At 52.7% G+C, this 22,151-nt stretch overlaps 8 protein-coding genes across 8 annotated transcripts; 4 read left to right on the top strand and 4 right to left on the bottom strand.

The window, feature by feature from the left end:
- Window positions 1–444: 444 nt before the first annotated feature.
- Window positions 445–985, top strand: ASPACDRAFT_42515 (EMC6 family protein; the record flags this gene model as incomplete). The annotated part of the gene is made up of 2 exons (XM_020201114.1): window positions 445–519; window positions 599–985. The coding sequence occupies 2 exons, from the start codon at window positions 445–447 to the stop codon at window positions 983–985; spliced, it is 462 nt and encodes a 153-aa protein (XP_020057355.1).
- A 206-nt stretch (window positions 986–1,191) lies between these two features.
- mfs56 (putative MFS multidrug transporter) lies at window positions 1,192–3,524 on the bottom strand (the record flags this gene model as incomplete). Its single annotated transcript, XM_020201113.1, has 8 exons — window positions 1,192–1,257; window positions 1,317–1,924; window positions 1,983–2,090; window positions 2,146–2,542; window positions 2,601–2,636; window positions 2,688–2,700; window positions 2,780–3,119; window positions 3,182–3,524. 8 exons carry the CDS (start codon window positions 3,522–3,524, stop codon window positions 1,192–1,194), a joined length of 1,911 nt encoding a protein of 636 aa, XP_020057354.1.
- Window positions 3,525–4,601: 1,077 nt separating this feature from the next.
- On the top strand, window positions 4,602–5,679 carry ASPACDRAFT_42513 (ankyrin repeat domain-containing protein; the record flags this gene model as incomplete). The annotated part of the gene is made up of 2 exons (XM_020201112.1): window positions 4,602–5,564; window positions 5,626–5,679. The coding sequence occupies 2 exons, from the start codon at window positions 4,602–4,604 to the stop codon at window positions 5,677–5,679; spliced, it is 1,017 nt and encodes a 338-aa protein (XP_020057353.1).
- A 174-nt stretch (window positions 5,680–5,853) lies between these two features.
- ASPACDRAFT_77862 (SLC26/SulP family anion transporter) lies at window positions 5,854–9,304 on the bottom strand. Its single transcript, XM_020205061.1, has 4 exons — window positions 8,504–9,304; window positions 8,302–8,447; window positions 7,701–8,244; window positions 5,854–7,638 (listed from the first exon to the last, which is right to left on the bottom strand). The coding sequence occupies exons 1-4, from the start codon at window positions 8,802–8,804 to the stop codon at window positions 6,116–6,118; spliced, it is 2,514 nt and encodes an 837-aa protein (XP_020057352.1). The 5' UTR covers window positions 8,805–9,304; the 3' UTR covers window positions 5,854–6,115.
- Window positions 9,305–15,268: 5,964 nt separating this feature from the next.
- Window positions 15,269–16,086, top strand: ASPACDRAFT_1855542 (cytosine deaminase; the record flags this gene model as incomplete). The annotated part of the gene is made up of 3 exons (XM_020197443.1): window positions 15,269–15,427; window positions 15,590–15,855; window positions 15,999–16,086. The coding sequence occupies 3 exons, from the start codon at window positions 15,269–15,271 to the stop codon at window positions 16,018–16,020; spliced, it is 447 nt and encodes a 148-aa protein (XP_020057351.1). The 3' UTR covers window positions 16,021–16,086.
- Window positions 16,087–16,133: 47 nt separating this feature from the next.
- ASPACDRAFT_27478 (uroporphyrinogen decarboxylase HEM12) lies at window positions 16,134–17,446 on the bottom strand (the record flags this gene model as incomplete). Its single annotated transcript, XM_020199495.1, has 4 exons — window positions 16,134–16,207; window positions 16,273–17,196; window positions 17,294–17,335; window positions 17,392–17,446. The coding sequence occupies 4 exons, from the start codon at window positions 17,444–17,446 to the stop codon at window positions 16,134–16,136; spliced, it is 1,095 nt and encodes a 364-aa protein (XP_020057350.1).
- An 869-nt stretch (window positions 17,447–18,315) lies between these two features.
- On the bottom strand, window positions 18,316–19,377 carry ASPACDRAFT_51790 (60S ribosomal protein uL10; the record flags this gene model as incomplete). The annotated part of the gene is made up of 3 exons (XM_020202528.1): window positions 18,316–19,010; window positions 19,072–19,141; window positions 19,204–19,377. The coding sequence occupies 3 exons, from the start codon at window positions 19,375–19,377 to the stop codon at window positions 18,316–18,318; spliced, it is 939 nt and encodes a 312-aa protein (XP_020057349.1).
- Window positions 19,378–19,679: 302 nt separating this feature from the next.
- Window positions 19,680–21,551, top strand: trm82 (putative tRNA methyltransferase). Its single transcript, XM_020197442.1, has 3 exons — window positions 19,680–20,157; window positions 20,230–20,898; window positions 20,974–21,551. The coding sequence occupies exons 1-3, from the start codon at window positions 19,766–19,768 to the stop codon at window positions 21,371–21,373; spliced, it is 1,461 nt and encodes a 486-aa protein (XP_020057348.1). The 5' UTR covers window positions 19,680–19,765; the 3' UTR covers window positions 21,374–21,551.
- The last annotated feature ends 600 nt before the right edge of the window (window positions 21,552–22,151 follow it).

The following is a 22,151-nucleotide window of genomic DNA, read 5'->3' as shown; positions in this document are numbered from 1 at the left end:
TAATGGAACATGAGAAGCTGTTTCCCAGTTGGTTGGTTTTTCTTTTCTTGCTGTATTTTCCATGTTGATGCAGACATGCTTGGGGCTGTGTCTCAAGGATGTCGATGTTATGACGGATAGGATGTTAATGTGATAATTGGACAAAGGGAATTGACTGGATTCGGTCTGTAGATACTTCTCTGAAAGACAGGGATGAATGATACTGTATAGTATTGGTATTTGGAAGTATTTGTTACTTTGTAAAATGTAGCTTTTATCGGCGGAATCGCTAGATTCCATCTAGCACTGACTCGGTAGCTATCAGCTAAGCGGAGAGAAGCGGCAGAATCCCCAATCTCGACCTTAGCCTAGCATCACCATCACCACGACCTCAATCCCACACCCGTCAACCTTTTTACCAAAAAAACCTCTACCTTCCACAAACGGGGAAGATATACGCTCAAAATGCCCCCCACGAAACAAGAACTCTCCCTCCTAATCAATCCCCTAGTCCCGGAGTCCCTCGCCCACAACAACCGGGTCAGCAACCCTTTCCCTTACCTCCACCCCAACCGCTCCGCTCCAGTACCGTACCATGCTAACCACACCTGGGAAATAGGTCCTCACCTCCCTCCACAGCGTGACCGCCTTCCTGCTCGGCCTGACCGCCGGGATCCTCTCGCTGCAGTCGGCGACGGGCTTCGCCTTCTACTTCCTCGGCACGGTGGTCGTGTCCGCGCTGTTCCACGCGCTGGTGCTGTATCGGTCCGGGGGCTGGGGCGCGGGGGTGTATTTTGCGGGCGCGCAGGGGGAGGTTTCGGGGCTGGATGAACGGGGGATTGTGCGGGGTGCCACCACCACCGGCAGCAGTATCGCCGACAAGTCGGCGAAGAAGATGGTGCGGCGGGCGGCGTGGCGGGATGTTTGGTTTGGGGGTGGGGTGTTGGGGGAGGCGTTGTCGGGGTTTGTGCTGGGGTGGGCGGGTGCTGGGGGGGTTTTGCGATGAATGCTGCCTTTTTCTTTTGCAGGGTTAGGGAATGGGGTTTGGGGGCTTGGGGGTTTGTTCAGGGTGGAATGGGGTGTGGAGGCCTGGGATGATGAGCAGCTACGCTGATTAGGTGTGGGAGGGGATATCGGTAGGGTTGAATTGAATTGAAAATGGGAAGTTATCTAATTAATGTTTATAGTTCGGTTCTATAATGCTTGTATGTGCTATGTAAGTTGCTCGGCTGGGTGTGATCTAGGCTTGCTGGTCTGTTTGTGAGACTTCAGATTGCCCTGCGTGAGTATGAGTAACGGCATCTCCATAAGCACAACGGGCGGGGGGTTGGACTCACCTTGGCTAGGGCCCAGAGATAGGGCACGTGGATCACCTCGCTTCGCGCTTCGCCCCCATCTTCTACAACGTTGACCCATACATTCCCCATGATCAGCCCCGTCAGCAAGCTCGCTCCCATGATCGGGAGAATCGCGATGAATGCCCACATGATCGCGTCCTTCCCTGCCACCCGGATCGCCTCTTGCGCAGCAGCCGACAGCCCATCCAGCATGGATAGGGAACTCTGGTCGTGGACGTTCAGCGGCGTGCCGCCATCCCCAAGCCCCTGGACGGCCGCGGAGTCACCGAACTTGTTGTTGAACACGCTGGTCATGATGGTCAGGCCGATGGTGCCGCCGAACGGCAACGAGACCTGCATCAGGGACATGGCGGGAGCGATCCTCTCGGGCCAGACGCCCACGGTGTGCAGCGAGGACGGGACCAGCCGTAACCCGATGCCCGCGCCGGTGACGACCATCATGCCGCTGAGAAGACTGGTGTTCTCGGCGCTGATGGCGTAAGAGGTCACCGCCAGCCCGAGGGTGCTGAGGACTGCACCCAAGGTGAGAGGGAAGAAGGTCTGTCGGGGGAAAATGTTGCACATGTATACGGCAGAGTAGACGCCTCCTGATTCATACTGTTAGTGCATCGATCAGCGGTATGGGGCGGAGGAGAGACGCTGTACCTCCTAGACCCGGAATGTAGTATAGAAGCTCAAGTCCGGACTTCGACGTGGAGTATCCTGCCACGAGGATGTAGTAGATGCTGATGAAATAAAAGATGGAGTAAGACGCTGATAAAGTGTCAGCGACTACCATGCTTTTACGAGTGTAACATGTCAGCCTTACCTGCTCCCGTCGCAAAGTTCAGTATCGCCAGCCAGATCGTGTCTCTTCGTTCAAAAAGACTGTATGGCAGGACTGCAACATGCCTGGGGAATATTCTGGCAAACAATCTGCCTGGCTCGAGCAAATACTCGTATAGAAAAAATGCCACGAAACATATTGAGCCCACGACCAACGGCGCCAGAACCTGGGGTGACGACCACGAGTATGTCGCACCTCCCCAGGTGGTCGCCAGGATGATGAGGCCCACCCCAAAGATAAAGAGAATCGATCCTCCGAGATCCACCGTCGCAAGAGCCGGAAGCACAGATGACCATCTAGTGCCCTTCTTGAACATGGACCCCTCGACCAGGTCATGTCGTAGCAACACATAGACCAGAATATGGCTCAGTGCAGCAATCTTCCTATTTAGTTAGCACAGGTGCACTTCTCAAATCGATTAATTCTGCTCAACTTACCGGGATGGGAACCACAAAACAGTATCTCCAGTTCGTCTGCGCATTGTCAGCAGCTGTTTCACATCAGTGTGAATCCATGAGACTCACTTGAGTTAGATACCTGACCCTCAGTCATTAGCGAACCGCGCCCAGAGGAGCACAGAGAGAGAGAGAGAGAGAGAGAGAGAGAGAGAACATACCCTCCAATAATGGGCCCCACCGCATAGCCCACACCTCCAACAAGCGTGAACAGTGACTTGTTCCTTGCGTTCTCCTTCAACGAGACCTTATCCGCCAGGATGATCATGATCAAATTCCCCAGCCCGGCGGATCCGGTGCCCTGCAACGCCCTGCCCAGCAGCAGCATCCCCCACGTCTGCGCCGCCGCGCACAGCACGCTCCCGACGAGCATAAGAAAGATCGCCGTCTGCAGCACCCAATGCCGCCCAAAGACGTCGGCTAACTGACCGAAAATCGGGATAAAGGTCGTCGATGTCAGGCTGAAGGCCGTGACGATCCAGTTCAACTCGTCAAATTGGTCTATCGTGCAGAATTAGAACTTAACTACTAATTTCCCAGACCTTAATGAGAAGGACACTGACCAAAGTGCGATGCGATGACGGTGGTTGCAGTGGCCACGATAGTCAAGTCCAGGGTGGACAAGATGAAAGGCAAAGAGAGACCGGCGATGAGTCTCAGTCGATACATGCGCCGCTGGCGCTTCTGCTCATGGCAGATACTGCATTTATCATTGAGTTCTGTAGGATTGAGCACTGCAGCTGAGTCGGCGATCGACTTATGCGCCGAGGACTCGAGGTCTTCATTGCCTGTAGTGGCTGACCCGTGATGGTGCCCTTGTGAGCGATGCAGACAAGGCTGCTCTGGAGGATTGGAAGTCGAGCCATGCCGTTTCTGACGGAGATATCTGATGGCAGTAATGATCATCTCATCCAATAGGTCCTCGTTTGGGGTACTGGGAGAATGAAACAGTAGTTTCTGTATGTCAAATTGGAAGTATCAAAGTAGGAAGCAGCACTTATATAGGCAGCCTGTGTCTTGCCTTGTTGACACGAAGCTACCTGAAGCAATCCACCTCGACATGACTCCATACAGTCAGTATTGCGAGTTTGCACCGAGATTCGTGGCGATGCTGGAAAGATGAGCTCGGTAGCTGGGCTGGTGCTGGAATCTCCCGATTGGGCAGGTGTCACGGACGGCATCTGATTCACCCGCATGCCTTTCCAGAACCGGCAAGGGTTGCGAAAGGCTTGATCTCAGCCGCTTTGCGCCTGAATCTCCAGGCAGCCACTGTCTTACACCCGGGTCTTGTACTGTTATCTGACACAATCCCATCGCAGGATGATGGCTGCACAGCCAATATCTCTCGCAGAGCGTCAGCCTTGTGTCAGCCACAGTCTAAGCCGCTCGACTTCACTCACAGTCGCGATGACTTTTCTAGATTGAAGCCTGTGTCTAGCTGTTTAGGCCACACAACATCGCCAAGCGTGATGTATGGTTGTCTGATTCATCAATGCAGACGTCTCATCGCCTGACACATCTTGATTGCCTGGTCAAGGGTAATGAGAAAAGCAGAAAGGAACGGCCATGCGGTATCTATCTCAAAGGTCAGTCCAGGAATCTCGCATAGGTCCTGCTACTGCACCACAGAACTGAAATTAATACCTATATCCCTATAAGAGTAACGGGCCAGAACGATTACTGACATCTCTGCCAACGCGCCGTGCGCTGATCTGTCTCTTATCTTGCATGACAACGATTACCTGCGGGCCTCCGTCGGAGTAGATCAGACAGAATGGCGACAGATGGTGCACCCAACCCCCGCATTATCACCGTAGCGTAGCACATGGCCACACCAATTGAGCCAATTAACTAAACGCTCAGATCAACTCCAAACCTGTCAGCATCCCATCCCGGGACTCTGCCAAGTGAAACCAGAAACACATATACTCGCAGTGTAAACACGAAACAACCACACCAAGACTTCCACTTCCCCCGAAGAAAATGCACCAAAGCCAACCACCCCGCTCAAAACCAGAAGCCGCCGCCGCCGCCGCCGCCGACGACGACGACGAGAACATCTGGACTCCGCTGCAGCTCGCCGCCGCGCACGGCGACCTACCCCTCGTGAAGCACCTCCTAACCCAGCAGCAGCAGCAGCAGCCACCACAGAACCCCAACGAATCCCCACGAGGCTACTACGGCCACACCGCGCTGCAAGCGGCCTCGCTCAACGGCTACCTAGCCATCGTCGAGACCCTGTTATCCGCCGGCGCGGCCGTCGACCTCCCCGGCGGCAACAACGGCGGACGGACGGCGCTGGTCCTGGCGGCGGGCGCGGGCCACTTCGGCGTCGTGCGCCATCTGGTCGTCGTGGCGGGCGCGGAGATCAACCGGCCACCGCACAAGTACAACGGGCGGACGGCGCTGCAGGCCGCCGCGGAGGGGGGCCATGCCGCGGTGGTGCGGTGGCTGCTGGCGCAGGGCGCGGACGTCAACGCGCGGCCGGCTGTCAACCGCGGCCGCACGGCGCTACAGGCGGCGGCGAGTGAGGGCCACGACGGCATCGTAGAGCTGTTACTGCACCCGCACCACCGCGCCGAGGTGAACGCTCCCGCGGTTCGGTATCAGGGGGTCACGGCGCTCCAGGGCGCGTCGTGGGCGGGACACCGCGCGACGGTGCGGCGGCTGTTGGCCGCGGGCGCGGAGGTGAACGCCCCCGGCGGCCAGTACAAGGGCTACACGGCGCTGGCGGCCGCGGCGGAAGGCGGCCATTTGGAGGTTGTGCGGTTGCTGCTGGATGCCGGGGCGGATGTGTCGATGCGATCCGGGAATAAGATGTGGACGGCCGCGCGGATAGCGGTCTCGCGAGGCCACGGGGAGATCGCGCAGCTTTTACGGCAGGTTGAGCACAACGCCGGCGTTGTGGGAGTGGATGGCTGTGTTAGTGAATATGAAGGGGGTTTGGTGAGATCGGGGTCAAGGTGGAGTCAACTAGCCTGTCGTTATTAAGCTTATCTGATCCCAGGGACCACCGGCCTCTTTGTCCCTGGGGTTCCGCAGGGTCTATGTATATTTTTAGAATAGGGAGGATATTGTTGGCCATCATAACTAAGTATGCTGGATACCGTAAGTTCAGTCCATCAGGTACGGCTCGAGCATTACCAGTGTACAACAGCATAGGAAGCCACATTAGCTTCTGCCACACAACAGCTACACACGAACTCAACTCTAGACGATGAAAAACTATGAATCTCGTCAAAAATGTGCATTAGATCATCTTCCTCCACCCTCAATTAGTTTCATCTATATACAATTCAAGTGACATCAGGGGGTATAGCTTTGACCAAGAATCCGAAAGAACAATCACAATAAATCCATATGTCCAAACAAATCGCTATCTTCAAGTCAAATGACAAGAATGCCAATATATCATCCAGTATAAGTATGTTCATGTCGAAAGAAAAGCTCCATCCAGGGAGTCCTTCTTTTTTTTTCACTTCTCTCTAGAAAAGGCTTCACTCGAGTTCCTCAGGTGGCGCGTTGGCCAGAGCACTCTCAAGGGCACTGGTTAAGTCGATGTGGAAGAAGGGCCGGTTGATGCCCTGCACCACGGCCACCTTGCGCCGATTGCGGTACGCCTTGCTGTCGTTCAGGTCATGCTGCAACTTGTCCTCGGGAACGCTGCTGATGTCCGAGCCTTCCTCGACACCGTGAGTCTCCCGCATCGTCGTGTGACTTTCGTGCTTGATACCGTCCTCCTCATCACGCTTTTGCGCGGCGTGCTGGGCGTGCTGGTTGTTAAGCATTTCGGCGTGAGCGGCGGCGGACGACCGGCCTTCGATCTCGGCCACACTGAAGATCGGCTTCCAGCGGTGGAATCCATTGTCGGAGTTGGGGGTCGGGAAGCCGAAGCCAGCGGCAGCCAGCGCCCGTTTGGTCCACCGGTTGTTGAGGTGAGCGAAATGCCACTGCACAGCGCGAGGGGAGGCGTAGAGATCCAGTTGGTTGCGCACATCGATCAAGTTCTGGATGGAGGTCACATCGACATTATTAACGGAAGAAAAGTCGAGAATGACGGCACGAAGCAGGGGCCGTTGCGAGCGCTGTTCCTCTTGGGGAGAGTTCTTGCGAGGGCCAGGGTCGTTCCAGGGGCGGTCGCCGCGCTGCTCGTAGGAGAACGGAATCGTGCGTCGTGTCTCGCGGAAAATGGTCTGGACCAGGTAGTCGGTGTAGTGGTTCGCATTCGGGTAGTTGAAGCCTTCGGAGAACCGGTAGATGAAGATACCAGGGTAGGGCTGTTCCAACCCCACCTCGGGGTTGGAGCCATCAGCGTGGTTGAGGGGAAGGAAGATTGAGCGACGAGAACCTTCCTCATCACGATCAGGAGAGTTGCTGTTGTTACCCGGGCCATACTTGCCATCGCCTTGCACAAGATGATCGCCGATGACTGAGTGAATGGTGACGCGGCCGAGGAACTGGCCACGGGCCTTGGCGACACGGAACAGGAGCACAGCCACGGAGACACAAATGGTGCAGTAAATGCCGTCCTCGATGGATGAGAAAACGGTGACGATGACACCAATGAAGAAGATGAGCGCATCAATAGGTGAGACGCGCCAGAATTGGTAGACGGTGTTGGGAGGAGTGATCAGATCTCCGACAGCATGGATGATGACACCAGAAAGAGCAGCCTGTGGAATGTAAAAGAAGACGGCTGTCAAAGCGTAGATAGCAAGCAGCACAACTATAGCGGTGATGACACCGGCCAGTGGAGTCCGAACACCAGCCTTCGACTTGATGGCAGTGCGCGAGAAAGATCCAGTAGCAGGGTAAGCACCCAGGAAAGGACCGAGCAAGTTCGAGACACCAATAGCGACGAGTTCTTGGGATGGATCGATGGTGTAGTTGTTGACACGACCGAAGGACTTCGAAATAGCGATGTGTTCGATCAGTAGGACAATGACGCAGGCAGGAAGTTGGCTGGCGAAAACAGAAATGACTTCCGAATCGACACGAGGAACACCGGCGTCTTTGAAACCTGTTGGCGTAAAGAACATCGTCAGTTCTAGAAATATCAACTGGAGTCAGGCAAGAACATACCTCTCGGGACATTGCCAATAACGTTGAACATAGGGTCATCCTTGCGGTGCAGATTGACGGCAGCACTGATCATGGTGTAGAACAGAATCACAAAGACCGTACGCAAAGTCGACGCGAAGAACCAAAGCTTGGCCTTTTGGGGGTATTTGCGAGCAAGGAAGTTGCAAGCGGAGCGAATTATGTACAGCATGGCCAGAGAGGTAACTCCCAGAGCAGCGTCGATACCAGCGGACGGCAGGTGCTTGAGCGAGTTTATGATGATTTTGTACGTTGCATCGCGGGTGGAGAACGAGGCCGACTCGCCTAGCAAGTTCTTGACCTGACCGGAGGCAATGTTGAGAGCTGAACCCGTCATGAAAGCAGAAATGGCGGGCAATGGGATGAAATCCACAATGAATCCGAGGCGAAGCAATCCTAGAGCACAAACGATGCCACCGCTAACGATAGCCAAACACGATGCGACGACATGTCCCGGAATATCGGGGTACTTGTCTTCAGCGTCGAGGACGATGGTTCCGACCAAGGTAGACATAACGGCAACGGGCTATATGAGAGAACATTAGGGACGTCATGATTTCAGATGCAATGCAGAGGAACATACACCGATGGTGATATCTTTGGAGGTTGCGAAGAACCAGTATAGCAAGACACCCATGAAAGACGAATAGAGACCATATTGAACAGGCAACTCAGCCAGCTTGGCGTATGCCATCCCCTGGGGAACGACGACAGCGCCCACAGTGATACCTGAATGTCCCCGTTAGGCCCCGATCAAGTCATTTTTTTTTGAGTGGGTGGCTTACCAGCAACCAAATCACCTAGGAGCCATTGTGTGTTGTACCTCGTGATCCAAGACAGGAATGGGAATAGTCTGTAGAAGTATCGGCCAACATCGTGCCAGCTAGGAGTGATCTCCTTGAACCATTCGGCAGTCGTCGGTTCCTGCTCCAGATAGGAATAGGTGTCAATCGTGCCGTAGGAAAAGGTAGATTCGCCTCTGGTGACCGGATCTGCTTGAGCGCCCAGGGGATCTCGGTAGGCTTGTTTGATACCGAGACCCTTGGCCAACCCCTGACCGACTTTGGTTGTGAAGTCTTTCGACATCTTCGTTGTGGTCGACTCGGGTGGCGATACCGGCGAGTTCTATGAAGTAGGGCTAAAAAGTGCCCGGAACCACTAGACCACTGGGGCTTTGTTGGGTGTAGCAGATGACCACACTTCACAGAAGTAATAAAAAAGTGAGAGGAATGGGCTCCAGTGTATATGAACAAGATCAGCCTCCAGGGATATCGATCAAAGACCCCAGCAGACTTGGGGAGTGAGATAATATAGTCGTAGTAGTCCGTGGTGGAGGCGGGAACAAAGTGGGCTTAAAATGGGGATCGGAAAGCCAAGAAACGATGTCGTGATCGGGAGCTCCAAACGCGAAATATCAAAACTGCCCACCCGAGGTGTCCAAGCTCGGGATCTAAACCGGACAATGGATGGACAAGACAAAGCTAAAGATCAAGCTAAATCAAGGGCCAAAGATGACAACCAGCATCTAGATCCCACTAATAGGCCTGGCCTGGCTTCCAAGAGTTCGCACTTCACCGATAGATTGAGTGGTTGTGTGGCTTGGGTGGCGCACCGCGGGGACTGGGACTATGCAACAACTGTTTTGGAAGAGGACCGAAGGGCCGCGCGGAATGTCCACGGAGAACAGGGGAGGAAGCACGGCTGGGTATCTATAAATCCGGGAAACAGAAAAGGGAGAACTGCGGCAGTTTTATGTGGATGGCGTCGTCAGAGAGAAGTGGGTGGCACACAACTCTTCGTCGCCCGTGGAATTTGATGCAAGTCGATCATCACCACTAGCACAGGCCCCAAGAGGCAACCGGGCATGGGGAACGGGAGGGACTAGGATACACGGCGGTAGACCAAGGACAAATTAACATCGTCCGACGTGGAAACCATCCAAACAGCAAGCCGAACACAAGGAACACGCAGGCGATGAAGGCAGCTGATCCACCTAGGGATCGCCCCAAGGGCAAAGGAACAGAGGCAGGCGAGGGAGCCGTCTGGGAATTAGTGCAGGCCCCGAGGAGATCCTTCACCACATCTGCATCGCGCATACATGGCAGTAGTCTAGTCTAAAGAGGCACCAGGAGGGACAAGCTCGTCAGAAACCAAGCTGGCGTAAGAGAATCGTTTTGAGTGGGTTCCTAGCCCGGAAGGTTGCAAGGGGGTGCGTGTGGTCTGGAAGCGACGAAGATGACGATGAGCCGTGGAGCTGCAACGCTTCCGCCCACCGGCGGGGCCCATGGCTAACCGTGGGCAACTTTATCCGCCCGGCAGTACCGTAGATTTCACCTCGTGTAGATCTCTTGATAAATTATGAACCGGATAAAAGGAATCAAAGGACAGAAGTTGACAAATCTGGGTGAGACCACAAAACGACATCATGACGAGAGCAAAACGATAGGTGATGGAGAGAATGGAGTGGATGGAGTGGGATGGAGTGGAATGGAGAGTCGAAGTGGGAAAAGTCTCCATCTGATAATTATTGCCAAGGCAGACCGCCCGCCGACCGAGGAGATTTTCACAGGACTGTCACCAATCAGCGAAGACCCAGGGAGATGGCGACCCTCACTGCAGTGGACAGGCCAAAACCAATGGGAGCCACGGCAGAACACGCCATCGCAGGGGTTGATGGTGAAAACCTTCCACCTTAGGGTAGGTCCACGTGTGGGTTCGCCATGGCGAGTGACTGACTGAATCTCTCGTGTTGCTGCTCTGATTACTGCAAATGTATTGACCTCAGACCTCTGAAGGATTGAGAGTTTGGTGGCTGCTGTCTTAATCTGTTTGCTTCTTACACATTACAGATTAGCACATGGCAACCTTTGGGTCACCAGACATGTAACACACGAAGACTGTTCTCAACTTCTCCCAAACACCTCCTTCGCTTCCTTTTGCCGATTGGTCTTGGCACGTGCGGAAGAGGGTACGTACTTTCTGGAAGGACGTACGTACACCTACCCCTGTCGAGCCTCAGTCTGTGCTTTTCGCTCGTCTGAGTGACCAGGGGGGCTGTTGCTGCTGCTGATCATTCTTCTCGTTCCGTCGAGGAGCAAGCATCCTTCTCAATCTCTCTCTCGGAGAACGAGCCCGAAGAGGACGTGCTAAGCTGCTAAGTCCACTAACCAAAGTATACTAGGTACTCAGTAAAAAGGTACTATATGAAGCTGGGCAACCTCATGCCGCTCCTCCAATAATCCCCCAGAAACCCTCACTCTTGCGCAATATTTATGCCAATCACACCATAGTCCGGTTCTCTTGACTGCTGCAGGGCCTTCTTAGCTGCTTCTATGCCCCAGTATTGCGCCATCAATCTTATCGTGGTGACATGCTGGCTATACAATCTACCGAGTGGTCACCTTCTTGCAGACACTAGGCCATTGGACAGATTTCAGCTTCGGAGCGTGGCAGCCATGCAGCCATGGCTTGATATTCCCTTTTCGCAGGTTATGGAGTTGCCAATGATCCACTTACAGACCTCGTATATCCAAACCACGCCCATCTCCTCGGATTTCTTAATTTGAGATCGAAGCTTTTTCTCTCCGACGTCCGCGCTTGCTCCACCATGAGAACCTGTCAAACCGCCTAGTCAAATTAAAAGTATAATCTTAATATGCAGTATAATTAACTATTGAGTAATATCTGATGAGCCTTCCTGGTTGAAATTTCATGGCGGTATGTCCGCCACAACGCTAATATCAAGGGGCTACTCCGAAAGGAACGGACTACTGCAGTTGCCACGAAGAACAGACTAATAGAATAGAATAAAATAAGAACAAAAATCAAACACACTCCCCCGATCTCGGACCATGTTTCAACGTCATCCATGATATATCGTATTCCTTCCTGATGAGTCCGTATTGTCTCGCGATCACGACATCCCAGTCCTCATACCTCAATTCGAAGACTGGACGCTCCCTCATATGGTCCCATGAAAACATACTCTTTGAACCACCTTCGCGATCCCTACGCTACCAGTTCTTGGGAAATGCTAGCCAGGGGAGGTGGACTACAATAAAGGCTGTCGGACACGAGACATCTTTCCTTACTGAACTCGCCAGAAGTCTCTATGTGTCCCAAGAACTGTGGATGAGGCGCTGCATCGACGTCTAGGTGGCGTAGCAGCCAATACGGCCAGCTCCCGCAATTGCTCGGATGGCATTACCATTGTTCGCATGGGAATCTATGCGAGGCTTAAACTAGGATGAAGCCGTAGCAGCCGCGGTTCGGGGTTCTGGGCACATCACAGGCAACGATGGCGTCTTCAACTCAGATCAGCGATCTAGATGGCCTGCCGAAATCATGGCGGTGGCCAGAAATGCCGGCCAGCATTGTTCCTCGGAGATGACAGAGAAGAGAAACTCTGATGGCCAATGCCGATCTGGTTGCTCATGGCAGGATCGTGGGTCAATTCACCTGTGTTATACAGAGCATACGAGGGTCCATTGCCACCGGCTTTGTCACAATATAGCACGTAACAAGAAACTTTTGAGCAAAGACCACTGCAGGCCAATCCCTGTCACTCCGTCTCGTCTCGCTCGTTCGCATCCAGTAACCGGAGATTGCCTATCAGCCATGGCTAGCCGACATGAAGAAAGAGGGCACGCCTCCCGAAGACCCCATCCTTCAACATAATCATGGCATGAAAGAACACACTCGTGCCGTCCACTGGGTAAGCGACCATGCATCCAATATCTCGAACCACCCAGTCGCAGCACGATTACGCCACCGAAGGAGCTCGCTTAGCGAGAGTTCTGAACAGTCTTCATGATCCATGCCACTCAATTCATCATCTTCACATCCGCGGAGCTATCGGAGAAGACACCCATTTTTGTCCAAGAGCCAGCAAAGTAATGAATGTATGCCATCAAACCAGAGGGGGGCGAAAGAAAGGTCAAAGCGGCCTGCAAAGCTCTCTCAGCCGTGATAGTAATAAGACCCAACCACACATACAACAAAAAAGACAAAAGGTGATCGATCCTTCGCTCGTCCAAAAAGCAATATACATTGAGAAAACCGGCCCCCTTCCCCTGGAGGGGCCGCTCTTCCTAGCATCACACCTCACAAAGACAAATATTGTGTGATTCAATTGAGTTGCAGCATTCGTATTACCATGCGTGTGTGTGTGTGGCTGTGGGTGTAATTGGCTGCTGATCTCGCTTCTTATATTGCTGACTGTCCTCATACCCATTATACAATCACGCAAGCGCCAGCTAATGAGCTAAAGCCCGAATCCCCATTGTTTTCAGCTGCCGGCAGGTGAGCTCTAGCTTTTAGCTACCATGAAAAAAAATGCCACATCTTGCTGGACTTGACATCAGCGGCTTTAGTAAGGGGATGGTTTTTTTTCCCTTGGTTGAATCCTTTGAATTATCAGCTGTCTGCCTAGCACTGACGCAATTTTTCGAGGAACAAGAGGTGCTGGGAGATGCTAAGCGATGGCGAACACCGAGCATGTATGAACAGCACCTATCTGCAACGAACCCCGATTCAGGGGAGACGAAGTATGCCTACTCCGGCAGTCCCATGTCGAGCGTGCATTCGCACGGATGCAGTGGTCGCAAGACCTCGCCTCTATCGTTGCCATAGCCCCCCATTCAAGAAGCAGAGATACCTCCCTCTTCAGTTCGAGTGCTCAGTCGGTGTTCTTCCTTTGTCGTGCTGCTAAATCATTATTCTCTCAATGATATGTAGATACTAAACTACTCCCTCTCGCAAAGACAGCCACCCGGACAACCTCTGAAAGTCGATCAACACATGACCTCTAGCACATAGGGAGAGACCGTGTTCGATACCAAATCCACAAAGAAGGACTCTACATTGGAGAAGAGCACTGCCATCTGCCCGAGCGTTATCCCAGCCAGCCAAGCTCACACCAGTAGCCTTTACACATGATTATCTACTGTGTGTTCCCTGCTTCTCGTCCAATTCCACACAGTGTCTCGCATAGTCTACTGTCTCTCATAAGTCCATCGCGAAGCAGCTGAGTAGCTGGTCAACTCTATGAGATACGAATATCTTCTCAAAGATCGTTGCGCATTATGCACCATGCCAAACCTGTTATACCAGGTACCAAAGAAATATCGACCACTTAACTTCTGCCGCTGCTACTGGGAAATGCCTTCAATGACTTCAAAGTCTGCTTATCCTGTTATCACAACAGGTCTTGAAATGCCCGAGGAAACGACTTTCTCTGAAGCAAAGGGGGGGGTTTCGCTTGACCTCTTACAATCTCATAGCGGTGTCGCCAACAACATTGCTTGTGCATATTACCCCCACAACAACAGATCAATTCCAAGTCTCAAGCTCAAGCAACGGGGGACAAAACTTCATCAATCTCAACTCATCTTGCGACTACATTCAACAAGCTATAAATAGCCCACCAGAACCTCACATCATCTTTGTAGCATTACATGGGCTAGATAGCTCGCCACAGAACTCTTGCACTCAATAACCTACCGCACATCCATGATCCTAGCTAGCTTAACATGAATTAACCTGCACAAGACGACAAAGAAGAATCTGCTCATGCCAACTTAAAGATCCCCAGCCCTTTCATCGGATTGACCAACGGTTTTGGCTCGGATGACTACACACTTCAGCATCCTTGAGGATGCTCACATCCTAAGGTTGCACATTCTCAAGCTTGACTTTGACATGCGTTTACCCGCTACATCCGCCCTGACCTCCGCCTCGTTTGCCCTGGAAAACCGACCATGCTTTTCGCAGAGCAAGCTTGACTAGTCTTGTTTCTCCTAGTAGGTCTTCGTCCACTTCCATTAGGGACAAATCCTTCTCCATGGGTAGTGGGGACTCAGACAGCCCAAGGAATTGTAAAAACCATTTTACACAAGACGCGGCGGTTACTACAAAACTCTGTCTGCCCATTGACTGCAGATGCCGTCGTGGTCTCTGGGGTGTAGTTGATTGTGATCTGTTGTTTTTCGAACGGAGGGCCAGCTTCTGCCTCACTATTCTCGCAACCACAACAGATATAACAACTAGGCAGAGGAGTGAGCAAAGAGAAACGAGAAACATACACATGAGCTTCAAGAAATGACAACAAAGAGTATGCGCTTGCTTTAGTTGGAAAAAAAAATTAGTGATATACAATGGGCAATTCCATCTACAGTTGATCTCCAAGGCTCATTCTGAAGTTGTAAATTATAATTATACTGTATTGTACACCAAGCATATAGCGTAATCAGTTCCTCGACGCGCAACCCGAGCCCGGGGATCTCGGCAGTTGGCAGTTACGATGAGATAATAGAACCCAACTCCCGGGCTCGGCAGACCGAAGCGGAAGGAGATAAGACCAGGGAAAAAAAAGATAAGTTACCGTAACGTAGTGCTCGGTTAAAGATTATCATCAATCCCGGCCTTGATCTTCAGATTCCAGAAGTTCCAAGTCCCCTTTTTCCTTTTCCTAATCTGCTGTCAAAAGCGACATTTCTCCCCCTCCCTTTTCCCCCGCATCCCCGCATCAAACAATACCACCACCATCCATCATGGAAACTGATCCCGGATTCATCGCCGCTCTCGAGGAGGCCAAGCAAGGATTGGCCGAGGGAGGTGTCCCCATTGGAGCTGCCTTGGTGTCCAAGGATGGCAAGATCCTCGGCCGCGGTCACAATATGCGCGTCCAGAAGGGCAGCGCCGTCTTGCATGTACGTTTCCGCATCGGGTCTTTTTTTCTTTCTTGGTTGGACAAGCTCGTGTATTATTATGTTGTTCGCGTTGGGTGGTTTTACTGTAGCAGCTTGCCCTTGCATAATGACGTATCTGAGCTGCAGAAACTTGCGAACTAACTTCCAACGAATTGCAATTAGGCTGAGATGTCTGCGCTTGAGAACTCGGGTCGGTTGCCCGCTTCGGCCTACGAAGGTGCCACCATGTACACCACCCTGTCGCCATGCGACATGTGCACCGGGGCCTGTATCCTCTACAAGGTGAAGCGCGTCGTCATCGGCGAGAACAAGAACTTCATGGGCGGGGAGGAATACCTTCTCAACCGTGGGAAGGAAGTGGTGGTCTTGGATAACAAGGAGTGCAAGAAGTTGATGGAGGACTTTGTCAAGGACAAGCCGGAGCTCTGGTAAGTTGGAACTTGCTTTTCCATTTTGTCTTTCCATTTTTTTGAGCATGGTATCATTTCTTGGCCCCTTCTTGTATCACACACTTCCGCCACTTTTTGATTTCTTGGTAGAATTCCCGGTCTGACTATATGAACCCAAACAGGAACGAGGACATTGCCGTCTGAGTCATCGTGAGAAACGGATTTTGCAGATACGCTGCAGCGGAGATATCCAACATGTATATATATATATAGTCAACAAGAGAGCAAATGAGTCATACCCACATCAAGCGACGATCTTAAGCCGCCGTCAAGCGGTGGATTTCCTCGAAGTAGAATTTGAGGTCATCGGGATTGACGAACGGAGTAATGCCTAATCACCACCAGTAGTATTAGTATACGCAAAGCTTCAAGAATTCAGACCGGGATCTATCTCACCGTGTCCCAAGTTGGCAATCCAGCCTTTCTTGCCCGGCCAGAAGCCGCGGACCATAGTCTCCACGGCCTCGGTGATGGCCTCGCGGGTACCGTAAAGAACACCCGGATCGGCATTGCCCTGGAGCGTCACACGACCGTTCGCGATCTTCTTGGCCTCGGCGGGATCATGCAGCCAGTCCAGACCAACAACGTTGTAGCCAGACTCGCACAGATCCTCCAACGCAAACCAAGCTCCCTTGGCGAAGACCGTCATCGGAACAGGTTCCAGACCCATCTCCGTCAACTTCTTGGGGAGATTCTCCGAGATGTAGCGCAGGTACGGGAGAGAGAACCGGCTGAAGGCCACGGGCGACATCTCCCCAGCCCAAGAGTCGAACACCTGCACCAGCTGCGCGCCGGCCTCGACCTGAAGCGCCAGGTACTCGACACAGATCTCGGCGATCTTCTGCAGCAGAGCCTTGGACTCCTCGGCGTATCTGTAGATCCACTTCTTCGACTGCACGAAGAGCTTCGTACCTCCACCTTCGACCATGTAGCACAGCAGGGTCCAGGGCGCTCCGCAGAAGCCGATCAAGGGCACACGGCCGGCCAGCTTGTGGCGGGTGAGCGTGATGGCCTTGTAGACGTAGTCCAGCTCGGCCTTGACGTCCACCTTCTTCTGCATCACCTTCTCATACTGTCCGTCGTCCGGCGACTGCAGCGGTTGCGGGAAGTGCGGGCCCTTCTTGTCGACCATCTCCACTTGCATGCCCATGGCCTGGGGGATCACCAGGATGTCGGAGAAGATGATGGCGGCATCGATGAGTCCGGCGTACCGCTCAATGGGCTGGAGAGTCAATGTGGACGCAATCTCGGGGCTGCGGCAGCATTCGAAAAAGTCGCGGTTGCCTTTCGCTTCGTGGTATTCGGGGAGGTAACGACCAGCTGTAGTAGAATGGGCCACCCAGGTTAGTGATTGTTACTGCACTTTTTTCTTCCAGCCGCAGGTCCTTGATTTGGAGGATGGAGGGGGAATGCGTACCTTGCCGCATGACCCAGATCGGAGGACGAGGAACCTCCTCGCCTAGTGGAGAGTTAGCTTGCTTCGATAATGAGCATGTATTTGCAGTTCAGGCTAACCTCTGGCGGCCCTCAGCAGGAGGTCGTTCTTCAATGGTGCAAATTGCTCGGGCATTTTGGTTGCGAAGGTATGTTACAGAAGAGGAAGGAGGGACCTTGGGAAGGAGGGGTTTCCATGACATGCGCAGGTCCTGCCGCTCGGTGCCTCGGGCCGCCAATCGGCTGATCACCGCTGACTACGCGGAGTAAAATTAGTTAAGTTACAGTGTGAGTACATTATCCGCCAAAAGACCCGAGGCTGATTGCAGGTTCGACATACTCAAGAGCTCCTCTTCAATTTACGAGTATAGGGTGAAACTGTGGTTATGAAGCAGGCACAAGAGAATTCGAATTATATGTTTGATTGCTAGCTATAAAGCTTCCATACACCATGCTGCGGCCACTCCCGTCATAGGACCTAGACCTCCAGAAATAGATATCCCAATATTCCTAAACTTCTACAAGCGCATCACTCAACCTACACATAGACTTTGGCAGACACTGAGTCAAGGTGACGGTCGAAAAGCTGGCTTTACGTCCTACGACGAACCAACGCAGACCTATTTTCAATTGATGTTAGCCTTCAGGTTAACTCAAGAGTGTGAGTAACAAAAAGTGAAAGGTTAACAGAGGTGTCAGCAAAAAATTAGAGTGTAAGTTGTTGCTGTTTTTGATCTTCAAAGCCGTAGCTACGAGTTAAAAAGGATCATCATCCACCGAGGGAATGTGTGCATGGAAGACAGATTTCGAAAAAAAAAAAAAAAAAGCTCACCTTTATTGATTCATCATATAATGGAGCGTAGACTACGTTCCATTATGTAGATGAGAGATGGATCACAACATTCATGACCATGAAAATCATTTCATTCATCCAATCGTCAAGACTGGTAAGAAAGATATCTAAAACATGGTGTGCATGTCACGTTCAAACTAGACGCGAGACGCTTAGTCGAAAAGACCGAAGCCCATGTCCTCGTCAGACTCCTCAGCCTCCTCAGCAGGGGCCTCGGCAGCGGGGGCATCACCGCCAGCAGGGGCAGCGGCGGCAGCGGGAGCGGCAGAAGCGTAAGCGTCAGGGTTGGCGATACGGTCCTTGAGCTCCTCAATCTCGGGCCAGGAGATCTCAGTCTCGATGGCAACAGCGAGAACCTTCTTGTAGCTGTTGACCACGGAGTGGACGACAGAGGGAAGGGTGGGGAAGTTAGCGGCCAAAGAGATGCTGGTGATGGTCTTGATGGCAGCGCTGAAGGCATCAAGGAGCTGGGACTCCTCGATGTCGAGAACCTCGGAACCGAAGGTCTGACCCTGGTCGTAGACCTGGGAGATGGTCATACCGTAGGTGAAGGGAGAGATGTTGAGCATGTTCAACAGGGTGGCCTCGGAGGGGCCGACCTTGGCACCAGCCTCAACGAGCTTCAGGTCGGTGGTGATTTCAATGGTACCACGAGCAATCTTGGTGGGGACACCGAGAGCCTGGAAGAAAGAGGTCTTACCGGGTTCCATACCGGTGTTACCAGCGGGAATCCAGACATCAGCGGGGGCAACGGCACCGGCACGAGCAGGAGCAGCGACACGGTTGGCCAGGATCTTCTCCTTGGTGGCCTTAAGGTCACCGCTGGTGAAGATGAAACCGACGTTACCTGCGGCTCTCGGTCAGCTTCCTAGCTCCTTTTTAACGGAGGTGTGTGGATTATGACCTACCCTTGACGAAGGGGAGCAGGCGCTCGTACTCCGGGTTGTCGGTGACGAAGCCCTTGATGGCACGGCGGACCTTTGATTACACCATTAATATGCGTCGGCCAATCGACGGCAGAGGAATGAGAAACAACTTACCATGGTGTTCTTACCCATCAGGACGACACCCTCACCACGCAGAGAGACACGGATCTCGTGCATCTGCTGGGAGCTGACATTGTCGACACCGACAATGAAGACGGTCTTGTACTCATCGAGAAGGGCCTTGAGCTTCTCGAAGTAAGCGGCCTTGGTAGCAGACTTGCCCCCCATTTCTCCTTATTTCGCTGAAGAAAGGCTGTTTAAGGGCAAGGGAAAATTTCTTGAAGTGGTTGTTGTCCGAATAAATCGAAACGTTGAAGGATCGAAGAAACAATCGCGCCGCGGATTTTAGGAAATCTTTACTCGGTTGTGGCCTCGCTAGCCGATATATCACGTGGGCCCCGCTCCGCGCTTAGCTTCTGCTCCTGCTTAGAGTAGGCGGTGTCGCATGCGGTGTCGCACTCGTGGGCGGTGAGAGGCTTTTTTTTTCTGCTTGTGCCTATTCCATTTATCAAATCGCAAGTGGGGGCAAAGGTTGCTTTCTCCGATTGCTACTTGCGATATCCATTATTATCGGGGCTGCACCACCATCCTTGAGCTCCAATTAAAGCAGTACACCATGGCTCTCAACTACCAATACCCCTTTCAATGCATTCAGTTTGTGGAGAGGCCGCAGGCTAAGCTTCTGCTTGCCTCCGCTGGCCCACGGCTGTACTCTTACTCTGCCGAGACCGGCCAACGACTTGCGAGCTGGCCACAAGATACCGGCTCAAGCGACCAAGAACCCCCAGAGAAGAAAAGAAAGGTCTCTACGGTGGATTGTGGCTCTGTGGAAGAGTCCGAGACCGCAGAGAAGACCGAGAAGTCGAAGGCCCCGCCTGCTTGGTCGAACATTCCCCTTATCACTAGCACATCGAACGGCGAATATGTCATTGCTGTCACAGGAGAAGACAAGTGTATCCGCGTCTTCCAGGTCCAAGATGATGGTTCATTCCAACAACTCAGCGAGAGGTAAGCGTTGCCAATGATACTTTCTAACGAACTGAGCGCGCTCGTCGTTGTATACTAACGCTGCCTCCGCAGAATCATGCCTAAGCGACCATCCTCTATAGCATTGACTAGCGATGAGACCACAATTCTATGCGCCGACAAATTCGGAGACGTCCACTCTCTACCCCTCATCCCCAGTAATGAAAAGCCCGCCGTTGCTCCCAGACCAAACAGAGAGGCGAAACTCAGCCATCCTGCCGCAACCAACCTGACCGTGCACACAAAGGGCAATCTGAGAGCTTTGGAACAGCAACTTGAACTCGCCAAGAAGAAAAAGGAAGCAGGGGAGGAGAAGTCCGGCCCCTCGTTCGAACACCACCTCCTGCTCGGCCACGTCTCGCTGCTCACCGACATGCTCTTCGTATCTCTCCCTTCCGACACCCACAAGCGTACCTATATCCTGACCGCCGACCGCGACGAACACATCCGTGTCTCCCGTGGCCCACCCCAGGCGCATGTCATCGAAAATTACTGCTTGGGTCATACAGCCTTCATCAGCAAGATCTGCGTGCCGCGGGACGCTCCCGAGTACCTGATCTCCGGCGGAGGGGACAACTACCTGATGGTCTGGAACTGGACCGAGGGCCGTGCTCTCCATAAGGTTCCCTTGGTCGAGGACTCATCCGCCGCTGAGGTGGTCGTCCGCGGAATCTGGGCCACGACACTCGGGGGCCTGCGACTCATTCTTGTTGCGCTTGATGGGTAAGTCCATCTGATCTAAACAACAACAACCGCAAAATCGAGAACAATCAACCACTAATCCTCAATCATCCATAGATCCTCCCAACTCCAATGCTTCACCCTCGAAGCTGACGGCTCCCTCAAGCCCCAAAACCCCCTCGGCCTCACCGGCAATGTCCTCGCCGTGACCAGCATCGAGAAGGACAACACGCTGCTCATCTCCGTCGACTCCGTCCGCACTGCGGGCTCGACTAACGAGTGGCGCGCAAGCCCTTCTGCCCCTTCCATCCTGCTCGAGGCCTTCCGTCTCCAGCAGGGCACCGAAGGCTCGCTGGGCTGGGAACCGACCTTGCAGTCCGCGACCGGCGCTATCAACGCCGTGGGTACGTTGGAAATCGCGGCCACCACCGAAGACAAGAAGCGGGGTGATCTGAATGATCTATTGTATGCCATGAGCAAGCTTCGCAAGACGCCGAGAGGCGGGGACGACGAGTAGACGAAGGCATAAAAATGAACCAATGTATACCTTCTGGTGAATGCATACGAGTAAACTCTTGTGAACATCACGAAGGATGATGTAATTGTACATATACTTAGATATTGACATATTCAGTGTAACAGGCCTTGTCGGGGATACGACGATATTCAGACGTTACTACTAGTAAGAAACTCTTCCGGTGTCGTTTTGAAAGCTCCTGCAGCTTCCTGTGTTGAGAGTGTCCGTCGTAGGTGGGGCTATCTATATATCTTTGCTACGAACCCTTCAACTCATATATTCTGCGAGAAGCCTGGCGCAGAACTGGATTACTTATAGCGGCCACATAATACCATCTCTAACCAACCCCAACTATGTCCTTAATTCATCTCAAAGGGTGTCAAACCATTTCTAACCTCACTCACATGTGAGACCGTTGAAATTGTGAAACGCCTCTTCATGGAATCTTCTGCCGCGGCCAAACATAAAGGAAACCCACGTTGTCTTCGCCCACTTTGCTCACCCCTACCCCCAAAAACAGGAGAATGAGGTCACTTGAACATAGACAAAGAATATTGAACTCGCTTTTGACAGACGGCTAGCTCAGAGCCAAGAGCCACACTGTATCTAGTTCGAGCACAAGGGCATAGATAGTTTTATATCCCAGCTGCCACGCAAAACCAACCACAGGCCACACGGCACAAGCTATGGAACACGATCATACACAGCATACACTTCTCGTTAGAATCTATCTATTCACAGCAAAGTTGAACGAATCCCATACAGTAAGTTACCATTA

The sequence above is a fragment of the Aspergillus aculeatus genome (assembly GCF_001890905.1).
Source record: "Aspergillus aculeatus ATCC 16872 unplaced genomic scaffold ASPACscaffold_6, whole genome shotgun sequence".
Taxonomy (NCBI): domain Eukaryota; kingdom Fungi; phylum Ascomycota; class Eurotiomycetes; order Eurotiales; family Aspergillaceae; genus Aspergillus; species Aspergillus aculeatus.
The sequence above is the reverse complement of the archived record's forward strand: the minus strand, read 5'-3'. Positions and strand labels throughout refer to the sequence as shown.